This window comes from Vanellus vanellus, assembly GCF_965231255.1.
Source record: "Vanellus vanellus genome assembly, chromosome: 13".
Taxonomy (NCBI): domain Eukaryota; kingdom Metazoa; phylum Chordata; class Aves; order Charadriiformes; family Charadriidae; genus Vanellus; species Vanellus vanellus.
This window is the reverse complement of record NC_138918.1, coordinates 1,441,355-1,462,299: the sequence shown is the minus strand read 5'-3', so window position 1 is coordinate 1,462,299 and position 20,945 is coordinate 1,441,355. Positions and strand designations below refer to the sequence as shown.

Below are 20,945 nucleotides of genomic sequence, written 5' to 3'. Positions count from 1 at the left end.
CAAATTTACCCTCTTCTATAATTTTGTACGGAGTTGGTGAGAGGGTTTAATTATTTTTGCTATTAGGGAAGCCAAAGAAATGAAAGAAATGTCAGTAGCTCTTTTGACATTCTCCTAATAAGCTCTTTGTTTTTCCTAGGGATCAATGAGCAAGGGCTCTACCGAATCGTTGGAGTCAACTCTAGAGTTCAAAAGCTGTTGAGTATATTAATGGGTAAGTATCTCGTATTTTGTTAAAGGCAAGTAGATTGTGCTGCTTTGAAGTCTTGCCAGCTGAGAGCGGAGGCTCTTGTCGGGGTACCTAATCGTGGTGACTGTGCTCTTAGGGCCACATGCTGTTAGAGGCCGGCAGGTCCCGGGGCACCACTGGCAGGTTGCTAAGGTAGGACTCATGGAGGACATTGCTTTAAAAGGTCTTCTGGTGCAGTCACTGGTGTCCTGCTCACATGCGCTACGAATTTTGGCAGCCTTCCCAAATGCAAACTAAAATCTTCAAAGAAATAGCTGAAAGCTTTGGTTTTTAATCTCCTACCTGCCACGTTGTTCCCAGAATACGTTTTAATTATTTTCTCTTGTGTGTTGCATGCTGCCTGTGGCTCTTCTGACTTTCCCCTTGGACCGTCTTGTGCCTGTTTTAACACGGTCTTGCCCAGACCTTTCAAGCATGCGTTTCCCTCCTGCCTGAGGCACCGGGTCCTGCCGTTCTGGGTGCTCGGGCGGAGAGGAGGTGGCGGGTCACACCATGGCAGAGCTTGGTGTTGACATGGTGGGGCTCCTTTGAGCACTGCCACCCTGCAGCTGCCCAGCAGCCCTCCGAAAGCTCTCCCCACCTCTCGGATGGTACGATGGCAGGAGAGAGGCTGTGGTGGTTGCTACAAGTGCCTTTGTGTTCTGAACAGGCATTCCCTCATCTGGGGACTGGAACATGTAGGAGCAAACAGGTCTTGTGAGTGTCAGTGAGCTGGTGGTCGTTCCTGCTGCAGGTCTGGGACCACTACAGCTGACTTTTCCTGGAGCGGTTCCTTGTCGGTGGTGTTGGGTTCCCATCACCCCACAGTCGTGCAGAGCCCCGTGTTGGGTCACGCTTGTCGGTCGGCGTTGGAGAGTCTGTAGCCCGACTCCCAGCCCAGCTTCTGTGTCAGCTGTAGCCCAAGGGTTATACTTGACCCCAAAAGAGATGCGAACCATTCCCCTCTGTGGTCTTTTCGCTGCCTTCCCAGCCCTTGGCCCCTCCAGCAGGACCTCCCCTGCTCCACGTGCCCTTGGCCGGGTCCAGGCTGGAGCTGATGTGTGACCATTTCATCCCCTGAACTATCAGGTGGTATTTCCAGCTGCAGCCCCGCGGCAGTCTGTCTGTCCGGACACGCAGGAGACAGACCTTTGAAGAACCATTTTGAGCAAACATACACTTGGGTTGGAGCAGCGGCAGCTGCCCTCTGCCAGTCCCGGCTCAGGCGTCTCAGACCTGGCAAAACCCCGTGTGAAATAGGTGTAGTAATGAGGAAACAAATGCTTAATAATTTGTTGACGGTCTTACGAACCTTGGGGGAAACGAGTGACATTTGTGGTCTTATTCCTCTTCCCATTCGCTTATTGTCATTCCTTCGCAACGTGACTTCCTTCCCCTTCCCTTCACAAAATGCCAGCGCTCCTGTCTCTCTGTGTATTTCTACTTGCAAAAAGTTTTCATCTGTTGTGTTTCACTTTCGACACCTTTCCTTCTCCTCTACCAATTCCCCCTTCTTTTCCCACCATTAAGATGTTCACTGAGCAAAGCCCATGGTGGCTGTTACGGGTGTCGGCGTTAACCTATGCAAAATTGATAATGTAGGGATAATTAGGAAACAGAAGGGTAAGGCTCTAAATCAGAGGCTGACGCAAGGGGACCTCTCTGCACCGGTTTTGCTGTGGCATTTGGAAAGTTCACGGCAGTCACAAGAGCTGGTGACTGACTCTTTCTCTTTTATTAGCAGAAGTTTGGCATAGGTTCTGGGGCATGTGCATATGTCCTGCTCGCCGCCCAAGTACAGCAGATAAGCCGGAGCTGTCTCATGGCACACGCATTTGGCACTATCGCGGTAGCGCATCGGTTAAAGAGCATTGCTGCCCACTGATAAAAATAGGCCGGGGATTGGGTGCCCCAGGGTGCAGCGGGTCTGACGTGCCGGGTCTTCTGCTGATGCTTTTCGTGCCGCCGTGCGTCACCTCGCGAGCGAGCGGAGCGACGGATCCTGTTTGCTGCTCGCAAGGGCGGTCTCAGGCCGTGTCAGTTCTGGGTCGAGGTGGCGGGGCTGCGCCAGGTGCCAAAACTTGCTTGGTTTGAGAGCTCTCCGGAGCTGGGAGGGATTCGAAGTTCTGGACACCATCCAGCATCCATTATCTCTTCAGCGACTGAAGCCACTCAGCTGTTGACCTCGTGTCTCATAATGCGGTGATATATCGTCGGTGGTTTCACTTTGTCCCGGCACGTCTTCCTTAGTTGTCGGGGCTGGAAGCCCCATCAGCGGCGAGCGCGTGCCGGGGGGTGCTGGACACGGGACCCCCTTTGGGGATCTCCTGTGCTGGTGATTGCCGGGACACTTTGCAAACCCGTGACTCCGTATCTTTCTCCGAATCGCAGGCGATTAAATCATCTCCGACAATCCCAGCGCTGGGGCTGTCTGTAAAGTCGGTGCCAAATGGAAACGTGTCCATTCCCAAATCCCCTTCTGCTCTGGGCTGTGCTGGAGGCTCGGACCTCCTGCCGGTAGCGGCACTGCTCTGCTCGATCACGGGTGTTCGGATCCAGCCCTCGTGAACGGAGCGGCCAAATTGTGCTTCCAACTTCAGGTTTCCCTTATATTTAGAAATGAATGTGGGCAGCGCTACTGATTCACTTACAGTTTAAATGGCAAAAAGATCGAGTTTCCCCGAGCGGTGGCGGGTGTCGGTGACGCTGCCGGGAAGGCCTTTGGCACGCGGTGTCTCCGCAGGAGGTCGGCCCCGCGCTGTGCCGACTGCGGAGCAGAGCCTTCCCGTGGGCAGCGGCCGGGTCGGGGACAGCGCGGGTCTGGGGCTCGGGCAGGACAGCTTGTCTTTGTCCAGACTGGGGTGAAGCGGGGGCTGTGCCTCCCCCAGGGCTGGGGGGAGGCAGGTCCTGCGTGACGGAGCGAGCTGCCTTTCCCTAGCCTCCACCATCGCCACCAAAATGAGTTCAAACTCCAACAAATAAACTTTTATGGGTCGGCGCTCCCATGGAAGGGTTTATTGCGGGAGCGCATGTGCGCAGGGCAGTGGTGGTACCAACAGAGCTGCCGCTGGAACCCGGCGCGAAGAGCGGAGCATTGCAGCCTCCGAGGTGCTCTTGGCGCTCCGTCCCAGCGTGAGCCATCGGGGCTGGTGAGTGGGGCTCCCTACGGCCCCGCGCGGCTGCGTGCCCTCCGGCCGCCCTGGAAATCTCTCGAGCCACCTGAGCGCGGGTGAGAGTTACAGCTGGGGGATGAGGCGGTTCCCCTTGCCGTGGAGAAATCGGTGGGGAATTGAAACCCGCTGTCTTAGGGGAGCAGCTTCTCCGTCCCCAGGAAGCAGATGGAGAAGTTCTGAAAGGGCTTCAGGCAGCGGCCGCGTGGGATGTGCTGTGCGGCAGCCGGGGCCGGCGGGGGCGGCTGCCTCGGGGGGAGTCCCCGGCGTTGCAGGCGAGTGTCTTGCTGTGGTTCCGTCATGGCTGTGGGATTGGGGGTGTCTGGTCGGTCTGGGCTTCCCTCCCACCCCTCCCTGCCTCGTGGCGCCTGTCCCGTCACCCGGGGTCTGCAGGGACCACGGCACCGAGATGAACGGTGTGCCCGTCCCCTCCGCTGCTGATGCTGTTTGCCTCCAGGAAGAAAACAAACCAGCAACACAAATCCCCTTTTTGGGGGAGTGGGAGTGGGAATGGATTCCCCCCACCCCCGAGTTTCTATGTAGATCCTGCCATAAAAACACACGTTCTTATTTCTTCTTGATTTGGATCTGTAGTGCTGCAGTTCCCTTTTCTTTCCGCAAATATCCCCCGCCTGAGGCTGTAAGTGATAACCCGCGTTGGTCTCGCCACCCGGGGGGAGCCGGGAAGCGCTGTCCTGTGTGGCGTCTGTGACCGCGCGGAACGGGAGCGGGGTGCTGCTGCCGTGGCTGGCAGCGTCGTGGGGTGAGCAAAGTGCTTTCTGCAGTCTCTGCTGGAATAAGCAGCTCGGGGAAGTTAATTTTCCGCTCCCTTTCCCCTCACCCTTTCACTTCAGCCTTTTCCGTATCTGCTAAGAGACGTCAGATTGGTAATTTCCAGCGATAAGCAACTTCAGGGCTAATAGCGAATTTGCCCCGTGGGTGTTTTTACTGCCGGGTTTCACACTGACACCAGTTCCCGGGGAAGCGTGTCCTTGTGCGGGGATGGGAGCTCGCGGTGGGGCTGGCTGCCGCCTTCTCTAGCGGGGGAGGCAGATGCTCCATCTGTAACCTACAAAGCTAACTTTTTGCAGACTCATAAATTTGAAGGTCGAGGGGAACTGATTAACTGCGCCGAGTCTTTTCATGAGACCGACCGTAGAATTTTGCCTAGTGTTTCGGGAATGAATCATGCCTATAAACTCCTGGATGAGCTTTGGCAAAGACATCCAGTCTTGAGTTGTTTGTTCAACTTTGGTGAAGGCCTTGCTATTAAAAAGGGTTTGGTTTTTTTTTTTAAAAAGGGTTTTTTTTAAAAAGCGTTTTTTTGTGTGTTTTGGTAGTTTTTTTTGTTACTCTGCCAAGCTTATCTTTGTTAAAATTGCCTCCTTAAAAAGGTGGTGCGATGGGAAGTTGCTGTGGCATTGCAGAGGAAGGATGGTGTTCATTTGCGTGATTGCTGTGAGACACGTGATCTTTGTGTGAATATACATTTCTTAAATGTTTACTTTTTCAAGTGCTCCTCTTGATGTTTTTTTTTAATTAAAATAAACCCTCTGCCCTAAGGGAAAGCCTAACTCTTATTCAGTGCATTCTTTTAATTACTTTTAAAATTACACTATGCTTACCTATTGCTTTAAAATTCAAAAGCGCATTATAGTGTCTGTGAAGAGACAAATACCCACTGAGCTGAATCCGTGGGACCAGATGGCGTCGGCAGCTGTATCTGGCGTCAGGCTCGGCCTTGGCCGCGGCGAGTGCCTCTCTGCGCCTGCTCCGGCTCTCCGGGGACGCTTGGCACCTCCCTATCGCTGGAAGGACCCGCACCGGTGTCTCCCGAGGTCCCCGCAGAGGTTTCCCGGGGTTTTTGGTGGGAGCGGGATCCCCGGTGTGTTTCCAGGTCCTGCTCGCCCGCGGCTCGGGGCCGTCAAAGCCTTCAGGAGCGCTGAGAGGTGCCGGGACCGAGCGGGCAAAGAGCGTTTGTGAAGCAGCATCCGAGCAGGAGAGAAGCAACGTGCTGACGCCTGCAAACGGGACACGCTTGTGCCCCGCTCCTACCTCCTGCCCGGCCGCCACCGCCACCGGCGCGGGGCTCCTGGCTCCTGGCGCGGCGCAGTCGCCGTCCTTGGTCTTGGTCCTCGGCGCTGCGCGTGGAGTATCCGGGGCCGGGTCGCCCCATGCCCGTGTGATGGTGGCTGCCCAGCTGACGGCTGTAATTGTCAGCAAAGCTTTAAAACTAAGCTGCCGCCGGCGTTGGTGTCTGCTAGGGGCGGGCCTGCGCATGGCGGCGGGCACCGAGGAGCGCCCCCGGTGCGGCCGGCTCGGCTCCAGCCCCCGTGGCGGCGGGGTCCCGGTGGGGGTGGAGGTGCCGAAGAAGGGAGCGGTCGCTGCTTCCTGAGGGCCCTTTTATTGTCAAAGCGTTACGGTGTTTTCACAGAAATCAGTAAAAATAGCGCCTTATTGATCTCACTACGGAACGCTGTGCAAACAAGCCTGGCTTCCTGACCGGGGCCGGGGGTGGCCGAGGGCAGGGAGAAGCCGAGAGCGGCAGATTCCTGCGAGCACAGTTTGGGTTTGCGGGCGGCGGGTTTGGATCCGCCTCGGGAAGGAACGGGCTGCTGCTCCGCAGCCTCCGCGCCCAGAACATCCGCGTGGCTTCTTGATTTCTTTAAAGGAATTTTTAAAAGGAAAGATAGGAGGGGGTAAAAATGCAGAAAGGAAGGCAAGGCCCCGGAGAAGATGGAGAAAAGTATGCTGCGATATTCGACAATAAATAGAGGCGCGTCAGAGGCTCCCTGGCCCCAGACACTGGCGCTGTGCAGAGCTGGAGACCGGAGGGCGGCTCCGCGGTTCCCGTGGGACCTGCGAGCCGGAGGCAGGAGTCCCCGGGCAGAGCTGGGGTGGGGGGGATGGGCGCACGCTGCCGGGGTGCCGAACCCCCTTGGCACGAGTGCCGGGAGCGCGGCGGGGCGCGAGGCCGGCACCCAGGCAGTTACCGGTCATGGGACTGGATTTCCTCTGGGCGCATTGGCATCGGGGCTGTGCGGGTGCCCGGATCCCACGGAGCGGTGCCGGGGGCTGTAAGCACAGTGTGATGCAGAGGTGCCGAGCTGGCCCAGGGCTCCTTGCACCGAGCCACGGCCATCATCTCTGCTGATGCCAAGTGCCGGGAAGGGTTGGCTGAGCCTGTGTGTGGCACTGAGCTGGTGGCACCTCACTGCCATCAAACCCGCTGTGTGCCCTGGGGTGCTGGTTTGGCCTTTGCTGGGACAGATGCACTCCAGGGCTGCCCCAGGGACCTGCCGGCACCTGGGGAACGCAGCCGACATCAGCATCACCTAAAGTAGCTCGTGCCTGTCGGGTATCCCTCACTGTCACTTGTCAGAGCCAAAGCGATCAAGAGAATCATAGAACGGTTTGGGTTGGAAGGGACCTTGAAGACCATCCAATCCCACCCCCTGCCCTGGGCAGGGCCACCCCCCCCCAGCCCAGGTCGCTCCCAGCCCCGTCCAACCCGGCCTTGAACCCCTCCAGGGATGGGGCAGCCACAGCTGCTCGGGGCACCCTGCGCCAGGGGATCACCGCCCCCACAGTCAGGAATTTCTTCCTCAGATCTAATCCAAACCTATTGTTTTCCAGTTTGAAGCCATCACCCCTCATCCTATCACTCCATGCCCTTGTCAAAAGTCCCTCCCCAGCTCTCTTGTAGGCTCCCTTTAGGGACTGGAAGGAAACTAGTTATTGCCAGAAAGCGTTTTGAAGATCCGTTCATGTTTGTACCGAAGGCAGCCACGGAGGGTAAATCCTGGAGCAGCAGGGTGAGCAGGGAGCGGCTCGACCTCGCCTCTGCTCGACGGTGGGACCAAGGACCTGGGAAGAACTGTCCTTGGAGGACGGCAGTGCCAGAGGTGTGCGCACATCAGCTGTGGCTTGGACACCTCCACCCCACGGCCGTGCTCGCCGGCCGTGCTGGCAGCCAGCTCTCCGCAGTGACACGTGCCGTGCTTGGGGACAGGGGGACAGGGGGCAGGAGCCGTGGCGAGCGGCTGCGGTGGGTGGACGTGGATGGCCGCGCAATCTCTGTCATCACCCGCTGACATTCCACGCTGAGGGCCTGGCACGGTCTCGTGTGTCGCGAGGTCTGGGCTGGGTTCCCCCGGTGCCGGGAGGTTTGCCGTTGTACCCGATGCTCCTCGAGGCTCGGTGCTCGCGGCGGCTCAGGGGCTGCTACGGAGCTGGAGGAGGGCGAATCGGGTGTTTAAAAATTAAAGATGGCAAGAAAAAGCCTGCGGTGGGGAGGATGGAAAACAGAATAGGATGACATCAAGAGGCCAAAGGTGACAAAACAAACCGCAGCGCAGTTCTGCTGTGGAGCCTCTGCGCTCTGTGCCCTGCACTGCTTCAGAACACCCCGGGTGCTTCTCCTCTCCCTCGCCGCCAGCGCAGCTGGAGCCAGGCAGCATCGCTGCCCCCCCCACGTATGTCGGCAGCGGTGAGAGGCTCCCGGGTCCTGGTGGTCCCCAGGGACCCTGCAGGCGTTCCTGCTCCAGAAGGCGATGGAGCTTCCCGGTCCAAGGCCACCTGGCAGCCAGCGTCGGGCTGGCGCTTGGTGGCACGTTCCTGGAGCTGCCTTCCAACACCCTCCGCTCGGGTCGGGCGGCTCCGGGGCCTCTTCCCCACCTCGGGCGGGAGAACACGCCGCCTGCTGTCCCCCTGCGTACCCGGGCAGGGTTCCTGCCTCCGCCACCCCGTCTGTCACAGAGGCTGTGCCACCGTTGCTGCTGTCGCTCACGTCGGTTCCGGCTGTGGCAGTGCCTTGCAGCCTACTCGGGGCTGGGATTTCCTGCCGAGTCCTGGGGGTCTCCGTTTGTCTGGGTCCGTGTCGTGTTTGTGCCCCGCTCTGTCACCACTGTCGCTGAACACCCATCTCCTGCACCCTGTGTAGTGTCACAATGTCACGCTTTGAGTCAAACTGCTCATCTCATTGCTCATATTTAATGTTTTTCTTTTCTTTTCCTCGACCCGTGCAAGTGAGTGTGGCCCGTCTCGCCTAACGGCCTCGGCGTCGCTTCGGAAGTGTCTGTTGGGGATCAGCTTGTGCTCACTGGGCTGGGGAATAGCAAATAAAAGGGGACGTGACAGTCCTCCCACACAGCTGAGCTGGTGTGAGCTGGTATTATCTTCACTTTGGTTCACTTTTTTGTCTTTTTTGTCTTTTTCCTTAGATCCCAAAACAGCCACAGAAACAGAAACAGAGATCTGTGCAGAGTGGGAGATAAAGACCATTACCAGTGCACTGAAAACTTACCTGAGGTAAGGCAGAAAAGCCTCGTCTGTCGTGGGGCTTCGGGGTGGGTTCGGTGATGCTCTGGGGCGTTACTGCCTCTTATTGCAGATCCTTAACAATAGCACTTAAATAGAAACAAAAGAAGAAACTGCTCTTGGAGAATTTATCCTGACTTTTCCCTTGACCCTCCGGCATGTTTGAGTAGGATCTGGGGAGCACGATCAGCTGTCTGCCAGATGCGTGTATCGTGATTTTAAAGGGTCGCCCTTGTGTCCCCTGCCTTGATTTAAGCTTTTCCCTAAGCTTTTCACGGTGGGCTTCTGCCTCGTGAGCGTGTGGCAGAAGGTGAGTCGGAGCTCCTCTAAGGGCTGTGGCTGTAGCGCTTTTTCAGCCCGGGGCGCTGAGTTGGCTGCAGCAGTAGTTTCTGCAGACAAGGTGATGCCGTTATCACCGTGGGTCATCTTCCCAAAGAGTGAGTTTGTTGGCAGCAGTCAGCATCTTATTACCTGCTTATGTGCTTCTGCCCGTCATGACTGCAGCTTCTTGCTGCTGCTCTTCTGCGCGTTGGGTTTTATTTGAGAGAGAGAGCGAGCGCACGAGAGAGAGGCTAAATCCAATTAGGGTGATGAGTATAATTAGCTTGGTGGATCTCAGCCTAGAAAATCATAAAACACTACATAATTTTGCATGATTGGCAACCTTTGCTCCAGAGTTTGAACTGTTTGCAAAGCAACGAAGGCTGTCGGCAGCACCAAGATGTCCCGGTGAAGGGATGTGGAAGTGGGAGGGCAGAATGGGGGATTTAATGGGAACGGGACTGTTAAAGTTTTATGCCTAGGCTTGTTTCTCTTTTAAATTTATTTTTAAACTCACTTGGAAATCGTGGGCTCACTAATGTTCCGAAACTCTGTGTTACTGTGTTACTGAAGGAATGCTAAAATTAAAAATGAATGTAGTGTGGTGCAGAAAAGGGAGGAAGAATAAATCAAAGGTACTTCAATAGATCTTATTCCTTCTGATGGGGGGAATTAATTAGAGTTGCTATTGCTTAATTCTGCACTTTTAAAAATACAGCTGAATTTATGGTAAGGGCAAAGCTTTGCTTCGGTGGATTGTGTTACTGAGATGTGTTTTGTGTGTGTTACCGTTTTATCTTCCAGAATGCTTCCGGGGCCGCTCATGATGTACCAGTTTCAAAGGAGCTTCATCAAAGCAGCAAGTGAGTTTGTTGATGTTTATAGCACCGGTCTGAAAAGGGAGCATAATTTGCAAGTCACTGAGCATAACCTCTGCCCTGGTGCTTCCCCACCGACCTCCTTGTTCTTAAGTCCCGGAAAGCAGAATACAGACCGGGAGACACGGGGCACGTTGTTGTTTGGGACTTCACCAGATGAAAAGGAAAGGCGGATGGTGCCGGGGGAGCAGCGAGCTGGCGGGTGGCAGTGGCTGCTGCTGCAGTTCTCTCTTATTTTGACCATCATCTGCCAAAAAGAGGGAGGCCATTGATCAAACACCACCTCCGGTGTTTTGATGAGATCAGTTGCGGTTCAGATGCCTGTGCCGCTTTCTTTTCACTGCCCCAGGCGGGCGCTTTGTACGACAGCAGGTAACTCTCTGTTGGCGGCTGTGCAGCCTGTGCTGGGGCACAGGGACGGGGGCTCAGGAGGGCTCACGTGGCCACATCGGGGGTGGCCTCCTCGAACAGCTCCGGCTTAGGCTGTCGGGGCACCTGCGGACCCAACCAGCTTGTTGAGGACCAGATGCCAGAGCCTGGCCGGGCGCTGTGCTGAGCGCATCCTGACGGTGCTTGGGAACACACTGAACGGCAGCGTGCTGACGTTCCCGTTGCTGGACAAAGAGAAACTCTCTGGTTGCAGCCAGCCCCTTCCCTGGTCACAGCTGGCTTTTCACATGGCTGGCATCTGCCTCAGCTCGCTGTTTCAGCCCATTGGTTTTTCCTTTTGGCAACAACCGGTTGGAATTGGTAGAAAGGAAAAGTGCGGTGGGACCCGCAGCGTGCCCGGGGGTCGGGTGGAGTGGGTCCCCAGGAGGGCTGTCGGTGTTAGTTCGGGCCCGCACGCCGCTTTCCAGACCAACCCCCCCGATGCGGAGATAAATCATCTTCTATTTCCCATGCAGAACTGGAGAATCAGGAGTCCCGGGTGTCAGAGATCCACAGCCTCGTTCATCGGCTCCCGGAGAAAAACAGGCAGATGCTGCACTTGCTCATGAACCACTTGGCAAAGTACGTTTATGACTGATATGTTTTTCTCTCCTTTTTCCACTTCCTCTGAAAGTTAATAGTGGTAGAAAAGTTTCCTTGTGTGTGCGTGTGCGGTGTTGAGTCATATCTGGTCGGTGAGTGAGTGGAAACCCGCGTGTGAGTGGAGCGCGGGCGCGGGGCGGGAGCGAGGGAGGGGGCCTTTCCCGCGCCCCCGGCCCTGCCCTGCCCTCCCTCTGCGGCCGTGCCGCGGCCCCGCGGCGGCAGGAGGAACCCACACCCTACTGGGAATGGCTTTCAATGGCACGGTAATGGGGTTTGGCTGTGCAGACGGCAGAGCGGAGGGTAGGCTCCTCGCTGGGTTCCAGACCAAGCCTGGTATTAAAGGACTAAAAGCTATTTCGTCGCTACAATAGACGACCGCTCCCGCGTGTATTTTCTGCCTTTGTGCGACCTGATTAATCAATACTTGTAGGTCACCTTGAAACGTTTCGAGGGCAAAGGAGTTGAGTAATTTTTTTTCTTTCAGTGATAGAGCTGACCTATAATTTCCCATCTTCTTCCTGCTCCTGCAGGTTACCATGGAAACCTTTGATTAGTCTTGAAAAAGTGAAAGCATCATCAGGTGTTTGTGCCAGCCTCAAGGCTGCGGGGTCGTACCTGCCCTCGCTGCTCGCACCGGCGCTGCGGGAGCAGGAGGGATGAGGCAGGACTCGGAAACCTGGGGAATGGGTTAATCGGCATAACCGTTCGGAAGAAGGTCTGGGAGAACCTGAAGTTATCTGCTTAGGAGAAAAAATGACAAACGATACTTGAAATAGGCTTAAAAATGACTCCAGATGCTTTCTTCTGACACGGGTTTGTATCTGTTCCACGGACTCCCCGGCACGGCTGTTACAAACCAAAGAGCTGGTTCAGATCTCGGTTTCAAAGCCTTCTGCATTTACAGGCTCGAGCCAAGGGCCGGGCGGTTCCAGGTACTCCCATCGGCCAAATATGCGTGAGGAATCTCATAACTGCTTTAGTGCTTTTCATTTAAAGGAAAACCTGGTGGTGTTTGAGTGAGAGGCGTGGAGAGGGGAGGCAGGTAACACAATGGGTTTCACGCTGCTTTAGTAGGGAAGGAACTAAAACAAAACACAAACAATGAGCGTGGTGGTGCGTGCTATATTAGGAAGAGAAACGGCTCATAGTGGTTGTTTAATGGGAAAAAAATTATCTCGGAGAAAGGCAGGAAGCGGAGGAGCGAGAGCCTGCTCTGCTGAGCTCGCCGCCCTGCAGGGGCTCTCCTGGCCCCGGCGCCGTTCCCGGGGGGATCCCGGGCTGCGGGGGCAGAGGAACAGCCAGGGGCTCTCCCGCATCCCTCCCGTGTCACTCCTCCGGCCCCTGCTCTCCCGCCGCGCGCTGCCGGGCCGCCCGGCGAGGAGCGCCTCGCTCCAGGAGCACCAGGAGGGCAGCCCGGGCTGGGAGTCGTTGCTGCGGCTCTCGTCAGCGAACCGCTGCCATAAAGCCGGATTAAAGATGTGGTGGCGGAGATGAAGTTTCACGTCTGCAGCAAATGGTTGAAGGGAGGGAGAGAGTGGCAGAAGGGACGGGGCTCCGGCTGCCCTGGGCGACCTGCGCGGGGAAGGGGGATGCTCTGGGCTGGGGAGCGGCGGGGTTGGGGGGCTGCCCCGTCCCCGGCGAGGGGAGCCGAGAGCGGCACGTCCAGAACACGGGCAAAACCACGGGGCCCCTTCCTGGGCCTGCCGAGCCGGGCTGCGCGCCTCGGAGGGGATTGCCTCATCTGTTTCTGTTCGGTTGGGCTTTTTTATTTTATTTTAAGTAATGTATGAATAATCAAGATTTGCATTTTTATCAGATGAGCTAAAAAAATATTTCTCACAGTATTACTGTGGGGATCTCTTACACTAAAAGCAGAAGTCAGTCTCTATCAGTCAGATAGAGACCGAGACTCTGTCCCACGTTCTCTTACATCTCCTGGTTTTTTGGTTTGTGTGTTCGCCGTTGCTTAGTGAAAAGGGACGGGGGGCTGCTCGTGTGGTGTGGGGCTGCCATTAGTAGCAGTAATAAAACCGCCCTAATACAGCCGATACATTAAAAAATGGCAATGTTTAACACAAATTAAATGTCAGTTGGTGTAAGTGCCTCGGAGGTGCCTGAGCAGCAGAGGAGAGGGCAATGCAGTGGGTTTCCCGCGGTGGCTGGGTGCCCCCCGCAATTCGGCGGGGGCGAGAGGGGCTCGTCTGCCCGCTCCCGGGAAAAGCGCATCCCCGGCACGGGAGGGGAAGGGAGAGCTGGAGGTGGGGGGAGGACAGATCCCAGGGACAGGCACAGGCAGGGTGGAGGGAGGGGAGTGTATAAATAGAAAATGAAGTTGATTTCTGCCTCTTGCTGTATTTCTAAGCCTATTTGCGCTGCCTCCCGTCTCACGTTCAGGTGTCCAGGCAATTATCCCCTGTGAAACACAGAGCGTGAGCAATCCCTGTCCGTGCTCCTGCGTCAGGAACGTAATGCTGCAAATTTCCTCCTCTGCTCTACAGACCCCGGTTCCAGTGCAACTTGCTATTATGGTGTTATTCTTTGACCCATGAGTAGGTGAAACCTTTAATTTTCCTTCTTGTGACATGTTCACGGTGTCAGGATTCCTGTGATAAACCCAGCTGTGATTTACTGTTCCCGAAAGAGAGGAGATCTCTTTGTTCTGTTGTCTTTCCAAGGGGATCTCTGCAGAAAAGCCTGAATTCCCGCAGTCCGGAGCATGCCAGCGAGCCCCGTGCCTGCCTGTGCTGGCCCTGCCAACGGGCATGTCTGCGGACGCGGCAACTGAGGTTAGGGAGACTCTGGTCATCTAAAAAATTGCCTGCTTTCTCTTGTCTCGGGCCAGGATAGCCTGTGTCTTTCAAAGAACTGAAAGGCAAACTAGCACGCATCTTCTTCTGTACTTCCAGCCGTTTTGGTACCGGAGCCACTGTTGCTGCATCAGTCTGTTACTTCTCGCAGCTTTAATGTTTGCAGGGGACGGCTGGTGAGAGCCCTCCTCATCCCTGGCTTTAAAACTAAATACACTTTTTAAAAAGCTACATGAGGAACCGCTGGCAGGAGAGGTGGCGAGCTCGCTCTGAGCCTGCGTGGTACCCGAGCGCGTGTGGCAGTGCCGCTGCCCCTCGCCCCGCGCGCTCCCCGCTCTCCCAAATGCCTTCTCCAGCATCGTTTTTCAGCAGTTTGTGCCCAGCCTTCCCGGGGCTAGTCGGGGCAGCAGGCTCGAGGTCCGCACGGCGCCGGACTCCTCATACCGCCTTCAGGGTTTTCTCTTTTTATTCTGGGATTTTTTTTCCCCCACTGTTTCGAGTTGGGAAAGGAGGAAAACACTACTTCCTCGGTGCTGCAGAGCGGCTCGGGCGCAGCAGGCTGTCCCGCAGCACGTCACCTTAGCAACACGCTCCCGCTCGCAGGCTGCGCAGTTGTTTTGCTGCAGATATCTCCTTTTGGCCCAGCACCTATCTCCAAGAATGGCTACGCTGTAGTTTCAAATGCTTTTTTTATCAATAGAATGTGCCGCCTCTGATTAAAACAATTTTTTTTTTCTCCCCTGCCAAATAAGCTAAAGCAGTTCAAAGCGCAGCGGAGGTGCGCGGTGCTGCCGGGCTCGTCGGTGGCTGCACCGATGGTGCTGCCGGGAGCGGAGCCGGTTGCAGAGAATTGCCATTTTGGTTAGTGGAGCTGCTATATCATCGCTGTCTTTTTCTTCTCTTTCCATGTGCTTTAAGTAATAAATGCTTTGGAGGTGCAGAGCAGGAGGATTTCACTCTGATTATCTTTCATGAACTTGGGAATTATTTTTTTTTGCCTGGACATAATTTGACATCTGAGCCTGGCTTTGTTCCTGTAGCAGTGAGCTCCAGGTTCTCCGGTGCAGGTGGGGCCGTGCCCGCGCTCCCCGCGGCGGCTCTGCGTCGCTCCCTGCTCCGCGCGGCCCCCGGCCCCCAGAGGAGCAGGGCTGCCCCTGCCTGCGCGTCCGCTCCTCGCCTGGCAAAAGGTCAAGACAATTAAGGAGGCTGCAGAAGAAATGTGTGTACGTGTATTTAGCAGAATTAATTATCTTTAATCATTCACAGCTGTGGCCTGGCCAGCAGCGACGAGTTCCCTTTGTTTTTGCTGCAGTGGTGTTTTCTAGTTTACGTGTTTTAACCAACATGATAGCGATTGCTATCTCTAGCACAACTTGTTTTCCACTTATCAGTGTGGATGGTTTCCATGGGCTCTGCGGGGCGGCTGCTATCAGCCACAGCCCAAAGATGCAGCAAAACCCACCCTCCGTGGCAGCCCCTCGGCGGGACGGGGCAGGGGCTGGCGCGCAGCCTTTCGGAGGGCTCTCTGCTGAACCAGGGAGTGTTGGCAAACGAGATGAAGAAAAAAATCCTCCCGGTCTTCTGCCTAAAAATACAACCCGGCACTTGTTTTCCTTCGCGTGGAGCAGCGCCGTCCTTGGCAGCCCCGCGCCGTGCTCCCCGGGCTGCGCTGCCCGCGCAGAGCCCCGCGGGGTCCCCGCCGCAGCGCGCTGCCCGCCGTGGGGTGCTCTGTGCCCGGCGGCTTCAGGAAACCCACCGAGGCACCTGGGCAGGACTCGGGGCGGCTGCTTCCGCAGAAATGCGCTTTTCCGTGGGTTGTTTTCCCCGCTTCCCCCCGAAGGTGCAGCCGGCGAGGAGGCTGACGCCTCTTGGCACGGCAGGTCTGATTTCATCCCCGTGGCAGCTGTTTATGCTGCTGTCTGGTAACTATTCATTTGCTTGATTTATGTATTACTTCCAGTAAGTCATTCTTGTCCAGGACATTCTGGAAATTTCCACTAGCCGCTGAGGCCTCTGAGATGCACTTCTCTCATATGCTCCTCGCCTGATTTGGCTGCCAAAAGAAAATAGCGAGCGAGCTCTCTGACCCCGCGCGGCCGGGCCAGGCAGCGATCCTCCCGCGCTGCCGCCCGCTCGCCCCGCTTGGGAAATGCCATTTTTTTGCCTGGCGCCTGGTTCTGATCCCTTTGGATCGCGGCACCGCTGGGTCCCGGGTGAATCCCGCAGGAGTTCGAGTAATCCCAAAGGATCCCAAAGGATCTGGGTGCTCCCATGGGTGGCAAAAGGCACATCACACGAGAGGTGATGCCCCGCAGTCACGCTCTGCCGTGCGGGAGCGGGGAGAGTCCTGCCTGGCGCTCATCGGTCCCGGGTCAGGCTCGTGCCCTGCTTTTTCCCCCTCTCTTTCCATTTCTTCCATTCCTCCTCCTCTTTTGTTTATCATCTGCTTTGTGCCTTGGTTTGGAGCATTGAGTCCTGGTGCCCAGGGAGCCGGGATGGGTGCTGCCGGGGGCTGCAGCGTGCTGAGCGCCGTGCCTCTGTCCCGTGCCGGAGCCAGTCCCATGCCGGAGCTGATACCGGTGCCACCAGTGCTGCTGGGCATCCCCAGAGCTCTGCCGAGGCATCCTCAGTCCCACTTAACCCAGTACCCTGTCTCGCTGCCGGCCGGTACGGGCAGTTTGCGGGAGATGCCGGGGGGCGTGAGCCCAGCCTGGCGGCAGCTCCCCACAGCTCCATCCCCACCGCGGCGGCCGGGGAGCGATGGTGCTGTCCATCCCCTGTTGGTGTGTGTGGAGGTGTATTCCCGTGTCGGTGCTGCTGTGTGCGTGCGTCGCCTGTCCGTACCCGGGGCACAAGGCGTGAAGCAGCATACAGAGTAAGGGAGAGGAAAAGTTTAGGCTGATCGTGCCAAACCAAACCAAACCAAACCAAACCAAACCAAACCAAACCAAACCAAACCAAACCAAACCAAGAACATCCTCAGTCTTGAAAATACAGTTCTAAGCAACTACTTTAAATCATCCTCTTCCTGATTGGAGCCCAGCCCGCTCAGATCAATAAGAATCCCTTTTGTTTGAATGCTTGGACGTGATAGCAAGTATAGCCACTTGTCTGTTTATGTTTCTGTTCCTGCGTGGGAACAGCCGGCGGCCGCGGGAGCAGCAGTGCAGCGGGCGCCCGGCAGACGGCGGGAGAAGGGGCTCGGGAAGGAGCAGCCGGGCGAAGGGGACGGTGACGGCTTCGGCAGCGCGCCGTGCCGGGGAGCCGTCCTCGCTCCCGGCCCCGGGGGACCAGCCCCACACATCCTCCGAGAGTCCCTCCTCCATGGGGTCGGGCTCTGGGCAAATTCTGGGGTGTTTTTAACGTTGGAGATGGGCGGCGGATGAGCGATCGCTTTGCAGATTAGTGTGAAACCTTAGCGCGCCCGTGTTGCCTGGCTAATTTAATTACAGCGTTTAACTGGAACCACCTGTAGCTCAGTGGAAAGACAAAGGCCGCGGAGGTCGGCAGTCCCCGGGCAGAGCCTCTCGGGCTCCCCCGCGCTCCCGCGCCTTCCCAGCAGGAACGACATCTGCATGCCTTTGCCGTAACGTCTCCCGTGTTGCCTTAGCTTTCACATTAGGCTCCTGAAGACAGCTCTACCTTTAGCATAGTTTGTTAGGGGCTTCGTTTTTTCACCCGCGGAGCTTTGCAGAGAGGAAGGAGCCTGCCCGGTGCCTTCCCCGCCTCCCCGCAGAGCCCCTGTGCACCTTCGCATCCCGCAGAGGCAGAGACAGCGCCTGAACGTGGTCCGGGGGCTCTCGGAGCTCCCCAGCCGTCGCCCGCGGTCTCTTAGATGGTCTCCATCTGTTTGCGAATGGTCTGCGTCCATTTTTCTTCTGCTGCCACAAAATAACCCGCTGGATTATTGATAACGTGCCAACAGTTTGGCTCCTTCCTCCTCCTCGAGCCTGGAGTCCGTTACCCCAGATACACAGCGGCAGCACAGCGAGCGCGGTCCCGAGCGGCCTTTGCAATTAGCAGCTGGGGTAACGATGCCGCTGTGAATGCATTCCCTTGGTTCCCTGGTGTTTTCTCTGCTCGGGACTTGCGGTGGGAGGGTTCCCTTCTCACCCTGGCGCCCTGCTGCGGGAGGCAGCCCGTGCTGGAGGAGCAGCTCTGCCGTGATGCACCGCGTCCTCGTGAACCATTCGCGCTCCGGAGCCGGAGGCGTCAAAGCCTCGCGGGCGGCAGCAGCCCCTTCGCTTTCCCCTGCCCTCTCTCGGCTCTCCCTCGCGTGCTTTGTTCGAGGAGCGGGTGGTGCTCCCCGCAGAGCGGAGCCGGCTGCGGGGCCGCGGCGGCGATGGGGGGTGTGCGGCTCCCGGGGGATGCGGCCCCGGGAACGCCAGGAACACCGGGCACGCTGTGCAAAGCCCGAGGCTGGGCGCGCGCCCTCCCCCTCGCAAGCTTTGGCTCCCTCTTACTCTCCTGGTTTTGTTTTTAATATGAGATTCTGCAGAATTAAAAAGAAAAAAAAAAAAAGACACAAAAAAAGTGTAGGTGTTTGCTCTGGGTTTTTTTGGGGCTTGGCTTCCTGTAATGTGTAAATTAGCAAAAGGTTTTGTTCTACTTCTGCAAATGAACTTTTAACCTCCTCGGCCTGGGCTGTCAATAGGTTAGCTGTTGGCCTGCTCTGGTAGCTGGTTCTTTCGTGCTTCTCCAAAAGGTCCTGATATTTTCTGAAAGCTTCCCCAGTTTTTAGCTGGAGAGGAATGCACTTCAGAGGCCGCAGCATCTCTCTTATCAGTCTCTTCGCAGCTCTCCTATCTGCATCGCGCTTAAGAGTCATCTCTCTAGATATGATAACGGGTGTCTTAAATTAGGTTAAAGCTTCCGTCACCAGCACTGGCAAGGCCAATCACTTGGTCGCGTGTAACATGGAGCGCGCTGGGGTTGCTCTGGAGTTTCTGTGGTTGAACATCTCCGCCGAGCTCCCGCCGGACAGCCGGCACCTCCGGGAGCAGCACCGGGCGTTTCCTGTTACCCAAGCGAGAATTCTTGTGGGCTCGCGCTTGAACTTTATGGTGTTGGATAGAGGTTGTCGATAGCTCATAATTATCTGGATTCTTGCTAATTGTTTATCACAGTGAAACTGGAACTATGCACAGAAACAGATTGAATCTAGAGTGAGGAAGGTTTCCAATAACTAGCTGGCATCTCTCCCTGGTGCTGCCTCCTCCCTCCCCGCAGACAGAGCGGGGCTGAGACATTTTAATGAGAGCTGCTCTAGACTGCTCTTTATGCTGAACAGACCCAGTACTAAACCAAATTCAATTACATAGATTTTAGTCAAATTTTTTTTCAATAGAGGACACCAGTGCCAAGATGTCTTTAGGCTGCGGTTTTCTGCGGGGTGATGGGAGTGATCCCCAGCCCAAGCTAGACCTGTCTCCTCTGCCCATCTTCAAGTGACTAAACCGCATGTCTAGTCCAGGGCTCGGGTTTTGTGACTCTGTTCCGACTTAGAAGGTGATTCTGCCCCTCTGCTGCACTCTGCTCTGCTCTGGGGAGACCCCCCCGCAGCGCTGCCTCCAGCTCGGGGGGTCCCCACAGCAGAAGGACACGGAGCTGTCGGAGCGGGGCCAGAGGAGGCCCCGGAGCTGCTGGGAGGGCTGGAGCCCCTCTGCTGGGAGGACAGGCTGGGAGAGGTGGGGGGGTCAGCCTGGAGAAGAGAAGGCTCCGGGGAGACCTCAGAGCCCCTTCCAGTGCCTAAAGGGGCTCCAGGAGAGCTGGGGGGGGACTTTGTAAAAGGGCATGGAGTGATGGGACGAGGGAGAATAGCTTCAAACTGAAAGAGGGGAGATTGAGATGAGATATTGGGAAGAAACTCTTTCCTGTGGGGGCGGTGAGCCCCTGGCGCAGGGTGCCCCGAGCAGCTGTGGCTGCCCCATCCCTGGAGGTGTTCAAGGCCGGGTTGGACGGGGCTGGGAGCGACCTGGGCTGGGGGGAGGTGCCCCTGCTTATTGGGAGGGAGGTTGGACTAGATGGCCTTTATAGGTCCCATCCAACCCAAACTATTCTATGATTTTTAAAAGCATCTGCTGCTGTTGCGTGTGAAAGGGGCACCTGGAGGAGTGTGGGGCAGAGGGTCTGAAACCCACCGTTTGGGGCTGGGAGGGCCGGGAGGCTCCAGGAGCCACTGGTGGAACAAAACCAAATGCAATCTCATCTTCCATGTAGAAGAACCGTGGCAATGCTGCCACGCACGCGGGGAGAGGAGCTGGTTTGCGTAGGACATTCTCTGGCTTGGTGGTGATGCCTGGTGCCCCAGGACTGAGCTGAGGGACCCGGTCCTGCTTTCCACGGGCTTTACGTATGTGTGTATGTATGAATGTGTGTGGGGCACAGGAGCTTAGAGATGTGTCTCTTGGCTCCTTCTCCCTTGATCTAACTCGCCCCGCGGAGGGAGGTGGCAGGAGTCTGTCCATCGGCCGCATCGGGGCCCCGCTGTGAGGTTGGCGATTAGCAGCTCTTATTTTCTTAAATTAGATAGTTATTGTACTCTTCTTATGTAGTTCCGTGGAAGTTTGTGGCAATTTGACAGTTATCTCCTGCCATGGAAAGCAGGAAGGGCATCGTGGGGTGAGCGGGTTGGCCCACGTGTGTGTGACCCGGTGCACAAAATCTGGGGGGATTGTCTCCAACTGTTGGGCAAAACCGTGTTCCACTGGCAGAGATGGGACAAGCATTTTACCTCCCGGTGTTAACTGTGACTTTAATTTATTCCACAAAACCGGTTATTTCAGTATGGCCTTTCTTTCCAACAGTTTTTCTGAGGAATACAGCGGTTTGGAGGGAACTGTGCTCCGAAATGCCTCTAAGGTGAAAGGAAAAAAGTCAAAACCCCCTTTGTTACTCTTCCCTGTGGCTGACGCACTTGCATGAATATTCAGGTGTACCCGCCGTGATTTCTGCTGGTTACCCTGCGACCCGGCTCGTGGCTGGGCGCAGTTTCCCGCGCCCCCCGAGGGACAGCCCCCGTCGGGCTGGAGAGCAGCGGGACCTGCACTTGCTAAAACCAGTGCCGGTTCTTGCTGGGAGGCTTCCTGGAAGCCCAGTGACTTCGGCTGTTTTCCATCTGTCCGGTGGGCTCCGGCACGGCGCTTTCCATCCCGGCACATCTTCCAAAGGGTTTCTTGTTAACATATAC

General features: G+C 56.4%; 1 protein-coding gene across 1 annotated transcript in view; it reads left to right on the top strand.

The window, feature by feature from the left end:
* ARHGAP26 (Rho GTPase activating protein 26) overlaps positions 1 to 20,945 on the top strand; it is a 153,227-nt gene that overhangs the window by 74,820 nt on the left and 57,462 nt on the right. The window contains exons 14-17 of the mRNA XM_082489744.1: positions 140 to 214; positions 8,622 to 8,709; positions 9,844 to 9,902; positions 10,823 to 10,928. Of these exons, the coding sequence (XP_082345870.1) occupies positions 140 to 214; positions 8,622 to 8,709; positions 9,844 to 9,902; positions 10,823 to 10,928 (328 nt within the window). The remainder of the gene's footprint in view (positions 1 to 139; positions 215 to 8,621; positions 8,710 to 9,843; positions 9,903 to 10,822; positions 10,929 to 20,945) is intronic.